The 12713-nt window shown below is 44.8% G+C and overlaps 1 protein-coding gene across 1 annotated transcript in view; it reads right to left on the bottom strand.

Annotated features, from left to right (window-relative positions):
- Nucleotides 1-904: 904 nt before the first annotated feature.
- The window catches only part of tio (zinc finger domain-containing protein tiptop), a 53995-nt gene continuing 42186 nt past the window's right edge, over nt 905-12713 (bottom strand). The window contains exons 2-3 of the mRNA XM_018549434.1: nt 9494-9737; nt 905-4701 (exon numbers count right to left, since the gene is read on the bottom strand). Coding sequence (XP_018404936.1) covers nt 999-4701; nt 9494-9737 — 3947 coding nt within the window. The 3' untranslated portion in view covers nt 905-998. The remainder of the gene's footprint in view (nt 4702-9493; nt 9738-12713) is intronic.

Below are 12713 nucleotides of genomic sequence, written 5' to 3'. Positions count from 1 at the left end.
CAAAGAAAGAAGGTTCGTCACAATTTGATTGTAGTACTGGTGATCGACCGTCTAGATCTGGTCTAAAGATCACTAAAATCAATAAAATATCATCAGACTCAGACTTGATGGAATTTTTTATTGATTTTAATTCTAATAATATAAACTGTATTTTTATCAAACAAGGACTGTATTTTTATCTTTGAGTCTTAAATTGCTCGTTTTTACTCAATATTAACAAAAATTAATTGAAATATTTTTAAATTCTACCTAAAAGTCCATAAAAATATAAGAACCCATAGTTGGAAATCGAACCAGAAAATGCATTTTTACATTTTCCATTACAGTTCGACACAGGTAAGAGATACGTCAAAATAGTCTGAAGCAAAAATAAAGGAAATTAAATGATCTTTCGAACGGCGTCATTGGTTTTTTTATGATCGTACTTTATTTACGCCTTATAGAGAACAAAAACTGCAAATAGCTCCGATTTAGACCACTCTCCCCTAATTAGTTAAAAATAAATTCTTGTAGCAATGAATTATAGTTTAGTTGTATATTTTTTTTGTTGAGCAATCATAAGGCTCATACAGAAATCTGTAATAAGAATTAAAAATATAGTTTCAATGAGTTTTTTCAATACTATAAGCAAAAAAGAATTTTTCTACTATTCACTTACAAAAGAAAACTACAAATATATTATGATTCAACTAATTCGTCTTACCGTAATAAGGATACACGCAACAAAATTTGTGTAATCAAATGTATAGACAAATAATGCGAAATTATTTTAAACTCGTGATTATACGAGCACTCGTAGGACTTCTTTTCCATTATCGATATAGCCACGACACAGCCTCTTTAAGCATAAATCCGAAGACGTCGGATGCACGACGACGTCTTTCGGCGCAGCAGTGTTCGCGGGGAAGGGGATGAAAATGTTCACATCGCTAGTTTTACAGTCGTTACAGTATAGATACACTTATGTACAAGTGGCACCGCTACTTACGGGGCTCGGACTATACGTATTTGCTGGACAATTGCTTTGCCAGCTCCGTATACTTGAGAAATTTGGAGTGCGGGCTCTCCTCGAGGGGTGAGGCCGCTGACTGCGACGGGCTGCCGTTTGCCTGTGGAAGCGGCGGCGACTTGTTGCGCTGCGACGTTGGCGGCGACGAGGAGTTACGACTCGGCCCACCGGAAGTGCCCTGGGAAACTGCCGCGGCGGCTGCGGCCGCGGCCGCTGCCGCCGATCTGCCGATGGTCAATGGATCCGGGATCACGCCATCCTTGACAAAGTGCATCTTGGACAAGTGATGCCTATACGCACCTTTCGAAATAAAAGGCGTGTCGCAGAATGCACACTTCATTATTGAATCCGCGGTGACCACGGCGTCGTTGCATGCCCAGCTGAAAGCCAAGATGGCACCTGGTGTTGGACCGGGACCTGGACCGGACACCCCTACCGTACTCCCGCTGCCCGAACCGATGGTACTAGCTGCGGAACTACCCCCGGATCTTGAGGTGCCGCTAGCGCCGGGACCTCGCGTTTCTGTCTTATCGCATAATTTCTGCAATGCCGCGAGAGGATGACTGCTCGTTTTACGTCCTTGCGAGTCGACGTTATTGCCGCTGCCACTACCACCACCACCGCCGGACAAGCTGTCGAACATGGAAGAGAGCGCTCCGAGACTGCTGGATGCCTTAGTGTCAGGTGTACCTCGCGGCGTGACCGACCGATCGCTGCTAGTGGGACTGCTCGTGCTGTTTCTACAAGGACTACGCGCGACTTGTTCCACTTGGCTGGTCGGTCGGGGCGTAGGTGGATTCATGCGAGGTGACAGAACTTCTCGTCCATCTTCTGTCGTCTCGTGAAGGCTACTTCGTCGATGATTGTAGGAACTCTGATCCTCCTCGTCCCTGCAGTCGTCTACTATCTCCTTCTTCACGAACACTTCCCTCGTCGATTGCGACTGTTGTTGCTCCTCCTCGTTCGCGCTTCGTTCTTCTGTCTCCTCGTCTCTCGGTTCTTTCTTCACTACTACAGTAGATGACTCTTCGTCTCCGGATTCCTCCGTCGTTTGATGATGGCGACTAGGTAACGGAGCGGCCTGCTTTTCAGGAGTGACGCGATGATGATGATGAGGCAAAGAACCCGAGTGTCTTTCGTGACTACTCGCGTTAGTCAGGTCCATGCGTCTCTCCGGTGTCATAGTATCCGTCCTGCCGCTTCCTCGCTCTGATATCGAACTAGACTCACTGCCGCTTCGCTCTCTTCTCGCCGCGGCGTTGGCATTGTAATGTTGCTGTTGATGTTGCTGTTGATAAGATCGAAGCAGATTCATCGTTTGCGGATCCACCAGAGGTTTCGTGTAATCTACACTCTCGTCGATACCCAAACGTTTAAGAATGCTCGTACCCATCGGCGCGCCGGGTTGAGCGTGATGCAAGCCGGGCGTGCCGTGCCTCACGCGAGAATCGAAACTCTTCTCGATGAGCTTCTCTATTGCGTTCAAAACCGACGGTGAGGTACCTATCTGAGCGGTAGTCTCATTAGCAGTTGGTGTAGGAGTATCTTTTCCCGGTGTGGTCGCGTCGCTGGCCGAAGATGGAGACCGATGATGCCTCGACGATATCGAGGACGTTTCCTCGTTGACGCTCTTACGTCCACTCTCGCTTGGCGGTAACGTTGCGGGCAAATGATTGGACATGAGCGCGTTCTTCAAAAAGTTCCGCTGATTGGCACCCACCGTGCCCGCGCCGATGCACTGACGTATGTGCTCAACAAAAAGCGGAGTCTCTATCTTCTCGCCGCACTTCTCGCACGTGATTCTGCCAGCATGCTTTCCGAGACTGTGAGTTAAACCCGCAGCAGCGTCACCATTCTTAAATTCATTTTGCGCGCGTTCCAGCTCTAGTAACTTTCTTACGGGCAGTGACTTTTTCCGCTTTTCGCGCGTTTGGCGCCGACGTCCACCGCTTTCTGTGATCGACCGCATTATGTGCTCCTTGTAATGTGAATTTTTTACCATGTGGTTGCTCAACTCTTTCAAGGAGCTGAATGCTTGATCGCAAACCTTGCAGGTCAACACGGCGCTAACATGACTGCTTGTGGCGCCTGCTCCGGGACCACCATTGTTTCCGCTATGAGGTCCGGACCCTCCACCCGGCTGTACTCCAGTACCACCCCCTCCACCAGAGACATTTCCGCTACCTCCACCAGCGCCAGTAGCATTACCGCCCTTGCTCTCGTCCGATGATTTCCAAGATATTATCTGTTCCTGAGATATAATGTTCGTGTAATGTTGCGTTTGCTGCATATGCGAGGTCATCTCAGCTAGCGAACGGAAACTCTGTCCGCACCACATACACTTTAGAATCTGTCGCGTTTGTTCAGCACCCTTGCCTAACCAGACATCTTGGCCTCGCACGAGTTTTCGCGGTAGTGGCATCGTTTCCTTAATCAATAGATTCAAATCGGATGGACTTTGTTTGCTGCTAGGTGTACCCGAAGAGTTGCTGCCAGGATTACCGGTGGATGTCTGCGGTTGATGCGGTTGTTGAGGTGGTGGTATGGTAGGCATTGTCGTCTGCTGTGAGTGAATTCCTGGTGCTGGTGGTGGTACCGGCATATTCACGCCGCAGTGCTTCGCTTCCTTCATATGCGTCGTCATTGCGGCCAAAGTCGGGAAGCTTTGTTTGCACCACACGCATTTTAGAACATCCTTCGCTTGATCAGCACCTTTATTCAACCAGTGAGATTGCCAAGCGCTATGACGACTGCTGGACGTCGTCGCAGGCGCATTACCACCTGTCGCTGCACCACTTCCGGAAGAAGACCTGAAGAGATCCTCCCCGCCCAGCTTACTCAACTCGCTCATTTTTTCTAGCGCTTTAGTAGCCTCGCTAGGTTGATACGGCTTTTCCAACGCGGCCGGCGGCTTCATCTTCCCATTCCAAAGCTGATGATGATCCACCACTCCGCCGGTGCTCTTCGGCGAAAGCTGCTGCTGACTAGTAGCCGCTGCCGCTACCGCTGCGGCGAAGTACGGAAAGTGCGAGGCCACCACTGGCGACGTCCAGGGGGACACCACAGGCGGTCTACCAAAACTGGATGGCGCAACTCCTGGTGAGACTTCCTGATGGCTCGTGGAACTCGTCGTGGAACCCAGTCTCGATGACTTGCGTGGTGGCGGTGGTGGCGAATCTTCCGGACCAGGTCGTTTCCTGCTGGATACCGAAAGATCCAACGGACCATTGTTCGTCTCCGTCGAGGAAGACGGTGTAGGTGGTTTGCTGAGATTTAATATCTGTTCCTCCTCGTCTTCTTCAGTCGAGGACGTTTTTCTCGTGCTAAAGTCTAGCACAGCCGGCAGGGGTGTCGCTGACGGTGAAATCTCCCCGACGCTGGTAGGCGACACTAAGAGGCCGGGGGTAGCAGCTGGTGGCGAACACGAGGAGGAAACCAGCGGCGACACCGAGCCACGCGATAACGGCGAGTGGCCGAGGAGAAGACGCTGATGGGTTTGTTGCAGATACGCCGCCATGACCGCTGCAGAGTGGGATGGTAGCAGGGAGTGAGTTCCAAGGGGTAGAGGCACGATACTACTTGGACTGACTGGACTCGCGCTGCTCCTGGTAGCAGGTGGTGGGGGACTTCCGGTCGCCGGACCGGATGATTCCCGAGAATCTCTCGAGGGACAGCGCGGACTCATTGGCTCCCTGAAATTGTAAACGATATCGTACGCTATAATTTTGGAGTACGAACGCACGTACCTCTCTTCGAGATCTATCTAGGATTCGAACTGTGGCTATGATGGATGAAACGAATCTTATCGGAGCTTGGCGTAAAAGTACGAAACGTTCGCAGTCGGGCAGTGGTCATTAATCATGATAATCGCACGATAATTTTCTTGTAACCGATCCGCGAGCACCACAGCATAACGCAGGTGACGCCGTGACGTTAATATTTCATAAGCGTCCGCCATAGAAATTACTACGCAAACAGCTTTCGCCGTATTATATGTTGAGAACGACGGATACCCGGAATCATCGGTAGAAGTAAATGGAAAAAAGGCTCGCGTGATAAATAGAGCCTAGAGACGTTCGTTGCACCGATGGCAACAGCGATGGATAACTCACGCATGAAAAGGTCTGTCGTTGCTAGTGTGTACACGCGAAATGCACACAACACAGGAGCGTATCTTGTAAATGTAAATGCGATGGACATTACAGCAAGATGCGACAGATTATTATCGATACGGAGAACGTAAATACACTTTGCTATACGCGATGCGTCGACCTTAGAATACGCGCGTTTACATCGGCTGTAAGTATACGAATCCTCGATTAACGCACGGTCACAAATACGTGACGCTCGTGAGGTAACGGAGCTCCGATCGTGGACAAATTACGATTAATTGCACGCTTCGCCGATGAACGTTAGTCATCCGCAGCTCGCGACAAAAACCTCGTGGATTGGTCCGAAGTTGTCGAGTGTGTGCAGGAGCGATCGATATACCTGTCGCAACGTCATCAACGCGCGCGAGGATCGACTGTCGGAAGGAAGCACGTGGTCGGAACGATTAGAGCCGTTGTAATGGATTGTGCGAGCCTCGACACGATGTGCGCAGCGCGACGCGGCGCAGCGCGGCGACGTTCCAGGCCTGTCGACGGCTCGCTCGTAACTGACTGTTCCTGACTGAATGCCGAATGCGTGCCGCGAGATGAAAGGGGACCGCTGCCACGCATGCAGGGGAAGTTTTTGGGGGCTGGCGGGACGGCGCGGGTGTACGGGGGAACGGGAGCGCCACTGCCGCCCCCCCGGTTAGGAGGCAGCGCCTGCTAGTGGGGCATCGTCGGTGTGGGACGATGTGTAACACGTGCCTATCTCTATTAGCCGTGTGACGTCGCGCGCTGCAGACACCGATATCAACTCCGACACCGGCTTATTTATCCCTATCCGGGGCCTCGCCCGCCCGCTTGTTCCGTTACCACTTAACCCTCACCGCCCGACGACGCTTACCTCGCGCATACATGTATTTATGAAAGAGACCTCGTGACGATTTGTTGCTCTTAAACAACGACGTGTCTCGTGTACACACTCCCGCGACGACGGCGAACATCAAAAAGCTCGTGGTGTCGCGTCGGCGCAACTCGCAATGATTTAAACGCTTTATTATAAGAAGTCTCTGCGCGCACGGATAAAGCACCGACTAATGAGTGCGCCGGCAGACAACGTCAAATGAAATTTAGGTACGAGCCTCCGACTTTATGCTCGCCATTACGCGTCGCTGCTACGACCGTCGTAGATGATTTGCGCCGAAGCGTCACTCGCGCGCGGCTATCTGCGGCTGATTTGTACGGGCCGCTGCCTCACACGGCTAACGCTTGACGTCGAGTGTTCCTTTCTTCGCAGACGTAACACCCACGTGTCGGCACGAACAGACACGTGGAAACACGTGGACGGACAGAACATATATATATATATAGGGTGTTCAAAAATTCGCAAATTAAAATAATGTAGTAAAAAAATTCTTGAAAAGTTAAGTTAAAAAGTTATTTTTAAATTTTTTAGCAGTAGTTTTTGAGCTAAGCTTTCAAATATGACCATCTACAAGCTATATTTAGACGGCCATTTTAAGTTATGCGTATAGTGGAAAGTACAGCCTTGTGCAAAAGTATTAGGCATCCTTATTATTATAGTTATATCCGACATCTTAGCATTTATTCTTTTGTCAGTGATTCGTTGGATGGTATGTTTATTCTAAAATGTAAACACAGATATAGTTTCAATAAAGTAATAAATGATAGAGATCAATTAAGAATATTTATATCTTTTCAATGAAGTATTATTCTCTATTGTCGGTGTTCGTAATGAAAATATATGCGTCAGTTTCATATTCTACTGCTCATCATATTTTTGAAAATTTAGTCTTTTTCTGTAAATAATGCCTAAAATATGCCCAAAAGCGCTTGCTGATTCAACTTTTACGAACAGGACAAATCTCAGTTTGAAAGAGCCCAAAGAGTTAAATGTTCGCATGGACTAAAGCTAAGCGTGGACCTACTAAATACTGATAAAAGCAATAAATATTGACTAATTAAAAGTTATATAGTTTTATTTTTATTTGCTTTTACCACAATTTAAAATATCTTAATAGTTACAAGGTGCCTAATACTTTTGCACAAGGCTGTATATTAGTGAACGCACAGTTTAGCGTGTTCACTAATGTATTCAGAGGTGACTATCTGGATGTAGTCTGTAATTGGCCAGATTTAAATTCTTACAGCCTAAAATGAGGTAATTTGGATAGATTAGCAAAAAATCTCAAATTGTACAAATGAGGTATAATGCAAAGTTATATGTTATTGATACAATAGTGTATGTTTTGTATGTTCGATTGATATATGATCTCAATTTTTTGTAGAATTTGAAAATTTTTGTTAATCTAACCTAATTACTCCGCTTTACTCTATCTCAATTACAATTCGAAATTTTTATATCTTAAAAACTACCGCTTAAAATAAAAATGTACAAATAATTATATTACTTAATTTTTTGAGAATATTGATTCAGAAATATCCTAGACATAAATGTATGGAGATCTATACGATTTACAAATATGATAAGGAAGACTAAAGAAAGTTGATATAAATGTATAAATAGCTACTGAGAAAGTGTGAATAAAAGTAGTCACTACTCGTTCGACAACTCGTTTCAGCTAACACGAGTGATGTTTCTGATCATTACTATACAGGGTGTCCGGAAAATCGAGGTCAATACTTCGGGAAGTGATTCGAGAGACAAAAAGGAGGAAAAAAGTTACACGGAAAAAAAATTGATTGAATTACCTGGAATCTGGCTATAATGTCCTGATTATTTGGTGAAAAATGAACGATCTAAAATTTTCATTAATACAACCAACCAAATTTGGTTATTTACATTCTGTTTAATATAATCAGACAAATTTAGTGGCATGCATTCTAATTACAGCAACCAGATAACATATGGTTACGTCCTGGTTAAAACGATCAAATTAGTAATTGTAATATCGTGATATATATTATTAACATAACTAGAGATTTTTCATTCGATGAACAACAATCTGGTACGAAAGAAGGAAAAAATTTTTTCTAGGTTAGATTATTGGTTTAATCTTACATTTTTTATTAGGTATAGTTAGACAAATAACACATATAAATAAATTACAGCGCTTAAATCCAGCACTTTAATCCGATGTCTTCTGATTCATTTTTGGTACACGAAAAACTTTTGCACAATTTATACCATTCAACCGTCAACGAAGACCATTCAACTGATGGTTGAGAAGATGCCAAGATGGCTACCAAACGCAATCATTAAGAAACAAAATGTGTAACCAATTTTTTTTCGCTTACAAGATCTAAACTAGATGTTGGTGTTGCATCTAAATATTGTGGTTATGAATACCAGATCTTTTATCATAATTGTGATAATCAGATATTTGGATATTATTACTACATACGCACTAACCAAATTCTAACTATTATCATATCTAAATGATTTGATTACGTAACTTTAATTACAATAATCAGAAATTCTCTTTACTTCTACCAAAATTTGCTTAACCAAATATATCATATTAATTCAACTATGATTGTTTTTTCCGTGTATATAAACATAGGTCCGGAAATAAGTCCGAATTATAATACACTTTTATGTCAAAAAATTAAAATTTATTTTTCATAATTACAATCACAATTTATTTCACGGTGTTTCAACATAAATAACTACATGTTTTATTTTTAAATTTTTCTCAAATTGTTCAAGTACTTTTTCTTCCGTAACAACATCTACTCTGCCCTCACTTGCTCTCTTTTTTAATGTACGAAATTCTCTCGAGGTTCTGTCTACATTTTGGAGTGCCCTTCTTATACTAGACGTATACCACGTATAGTATGTAGAACAACAACCTTTAACTCAGTTTTCTATTGTTCCTTATTTCTTCGAATCCATGGATTATTATTCTTTGTCTTAAGTTAGTAATATTACTATATGAGCGCATTTCAACACTTCTGGCACATAATAACATGAAAAACAAAAAAAAAGCAATGGGAAACTGAGTTGAAGGTTGTTGTTTGAAGTATTCATCTCGATTTTTCAGACACCCTGTATATCGATAGAAAATTGTTTAAGTTCTTGGCACATAATCAAGTCTTTCAGGTTTTAATAATTATCTCTATCAACATTTATCGACTTGTCCCTCAGAAAAACGCTATCTATTTCTTTTAATGTGCATTTTTGTGTACGTTTTCCTCGGTAGTTATTAAAAGACAGTATAGTTATATAGTCAGAACATCTCAATTGAAAACCTTATCACAACAGTAGGCTAACCCACATTCTGTAAAAACCATAAAAAATGAATGGATTATGGTTACGTTATGGCTTAATCCGTGTTCTTAATTTTTGTTTCAATAAGGTCTTCAATTGTGCACAAATTAAAAAATAGAAAATTATAAATGCAAAATTTACCTATCCGGAGGTCCCGTATCTCGCAGGATAGTCGGGTTTAACCTTGAGGTGGCGGAAGGTGGGGGTGTAGGTGGCGATGCCTCCTCGTCGTCCTCTTCGTCCGTTCCCTCGCCATCCTCGTCCTCCTTCGCAGCGGGCGCGCAGCCCCTCTCGCTAGGACTAATAGGACCATCCTCGTCGACGCAATCGCCCTCCTCGCCTTGGAGGTCCGTACCGGGCGCAGAGCCTTCGACGCCGTCCTCCCCTGAAACAAATAAGTAAAATAGCGGATTAGATCAATCGTAATTTAACAAAAAAAATAGCTACTCCATTAACATGCCACATCTCATAAAATAACGACATGCTGCTACGATGACTATTTCAGTGATGTCTTTTGTCACATGTATAACGGAATATAAGTAGTTATGTCGCCTTGGCAATCTAGATATCTCATTGACTTATCGGCAAACGTTCTATTACACTTGCAGATAAGATGTTGAACTTGAAAAATACGATATACACGGCTGTATCGTTACTAGGAGGAAAATACTCTCTGTCAGTATAATCTCGTGTGACAAGCAAGCAAACTTGTATTGCAGGATATACTTATGTATTGCCAAGCAACTTAGAAATCAAAAAATCGGACACAAATACGTATCAGTTGACGACATCGTGTATCGTCTTTTCTTGGCGGAGATCGTTGATGTAGGACGCGAATCAAATCCTTCTGTCACCCGCCGTATCTTGATAGAAGAGCAGAGAAGAACGTACGACCTAAGAGTGGAGATACTGAGAAATGACGAAGCTAAGTACCTGGGAGTGATATAAAGGTTTAGATGGCGAGTAACACAATGGCACTATCGGTTCATTTATCAGCCTTTCGCGACGACAGCGACGACGACGACGACGACGACGACGATGGCGACGACGACAACGACGAATACGACGCCCAAGAGGGAGAGGAAGAAAGAGAAAATGCGAGCTATGTCGGATACGTCGACGTCGTCGACGACGAGGTATTGTGTGGCGGGACAAGGAGTTCCATCATCTGCATTATGAGTTTTAATCAAATCGTTTCCATTTGAACCCTTGGTAATGAACGGCGGACCTGTCGCTTTGCGACTATGCAAAGAACATAACCTGATCTAAGATCAATAAACATTTATGGAAGGAAATTACGTGTTGCGTAAATTTTATCCAGAAATTCCACATCGTGTCGTATCTGATAAGTCTAACCATGTATTCATGATTGAAATATGAATCACGCATGCATTAGAACGTCTCATTACATTACTATTGTACGGTTGTCTAACGAAGATAAGTTACATTTGATAGACCTGCACACGTGAACACTTAGCTGCCAACGCGGAATCTTCCTGGTCGCCATCTTGCTCCCGACATATCCTCTCTGAAGAAGGGAGTGCCGTGTCCTCGGTCGCGAGCAATCGCCAAGCAAAGCGAGAGCAGGGCGAGAGCGGAAGATGGTCAGCTCACCTCCCCTCATAGAGGGTGGGGACAACCAGGAGCACCGTCCTACTTTGCCGAGTGACCAACCAAACGATCGTTTGTTCGCGGACAGGCCACGGAAGAGGGAGAGAAAGGAGATCGCACATTGATCCGCGGGTGCATCAGCAACTAATTACGCAGATTTATGTCCCCATTGTCCATTGTCTCTCTACCGGGAGCGATTCTCTGGTGCCCCGGCGCGGACCATTCGATGGAAGCGACTGGCCGGCCGATCCGGTTGGGACCAGCCGTACGTAGGACAGTGAGAAGGTGCACGACTACGGAGAGAACGACGGGGCGACGACGAGAGGAGATAAAAGGAGGACCTCTCGGAGGATCGCTCAGATCCAGGCGCGTATCGAAGAGGGGAATGCGAGAAGTCGAGGAACCAAGCGGGCGGACCACCGGCGGACAGCCCCGCCCGCTACGAGCGTGGTCCGTCTTCTACCCTTCCGGGGCCCCCCTTCGGCTGCTCGATCGCAAATCCGTGGAATCTATTTGTGTGCATTCTATCCCGTTCATTTCTATCCCTCCCCACCCACTCATATCACTTGTCCATAATAGGGTGGATTCGAAGAGGTATTGTTTCGAAATTTCAATCGCGGACCGTCAGCACTGCACCATCTTCATCTCCAGCCAGAGATTTCAACGAGCGTTATTACTCCGTTTCCGGAAGCAGCGGATGGCGTTTTAATACGGTCTTTATACGTATACGTGTGCGACAATTACATCAGTAGAATTATCATTCGTAAGCATTTTTGTCAGGAAAACAAAACCCTTTACTTATTATAATTGATTTAATCAATTTAATACTTTGTTTAACTTTTAAAGACGGAAAAACCACTATAATGACACTGAAACAGTATCATATTTCGAGACGAGAAATACGACGAAATAATGAATTATAATAATTGTTATAATTTACTATTTCGTTGTATTTCTTGTCTCAAAATGATGTTCTATCTCATAATAAATTAGAATAAACCTTACTTAAGGAAAAGCTTTCAAAAAACGAACCTTTTCCACCCTCTAAAGATTAATTTGTTTAAAAGAAATAAAATATATTCGGACTACTTGTTCATTATATTATATGATATTTTATTATATTTATTATATTTTATACACTGTTACATTTGTTTTAACTGCTTATTATAACGAAGTCACGGGATTTTGATAATTTAGTGAAATACCGACTCAGTCGTAATAACAAGGGTCACCGATGGCGACTCGAAAGTATTCCGGCGATCGGGATCGATCGGATGTCGATGTCGGGCTCAGTAGGATGCAAATGCTCGCACGAGTGCAGTTCGTGCGGGGCTATTGGCAGGCCGCTAACAAGGACCGCACCGGGTTGTGCATCCCGGACATAGTCTGCCGGTAAAGATACGCTTCGAGAACGAGGAGCGTGGCGTACCGAGCTTAAAAGCGGCCGAGTCTTGACACTCGGCGAGATGCTACCGGCCGATATCCGGCTCCTCCTGTCCTTGACTCACCCGAACCGCTGCACGTTAGAAAAGAAGCGCGCAGTGTATTAGCGGCCTGTGCTATGCCGAGAGCGGATCGTGCTATCTACGATGGCGATGGTTCTGCGCCAATAGCCCGCCTACGACTCTTGGTCCAGAACAATAATTAGTCTTATCGGCGAAGTATCCACTTTCAAACCCGTTACGATCTCTGCTTGACTTTTCTGCACGTTCTCTCTCTCTCTCTCTCTCTCTCTCTCTCTCTCTCTCTC

This window comes from Cyphomyrmex costatus, unplaced genomic scaffold (assembly GCF_001594065.2).
Source record: "Cyphomyrmex costatus isolate MS0001 unplaced genomic scaffold, Ccosl1.0 scaffold82, whole genome shotgun sequence".
NCBI classification, from domain to species: Eukaryota; Metazoa; Arthropoda; class Insecta; order Hymenoptera; family Formicidae; genus Cyphomyrmex; species Cyphomyrmex costatus.
This window is presented reverse-complemented; position numbering and strand designations above follow the sequence as displayed.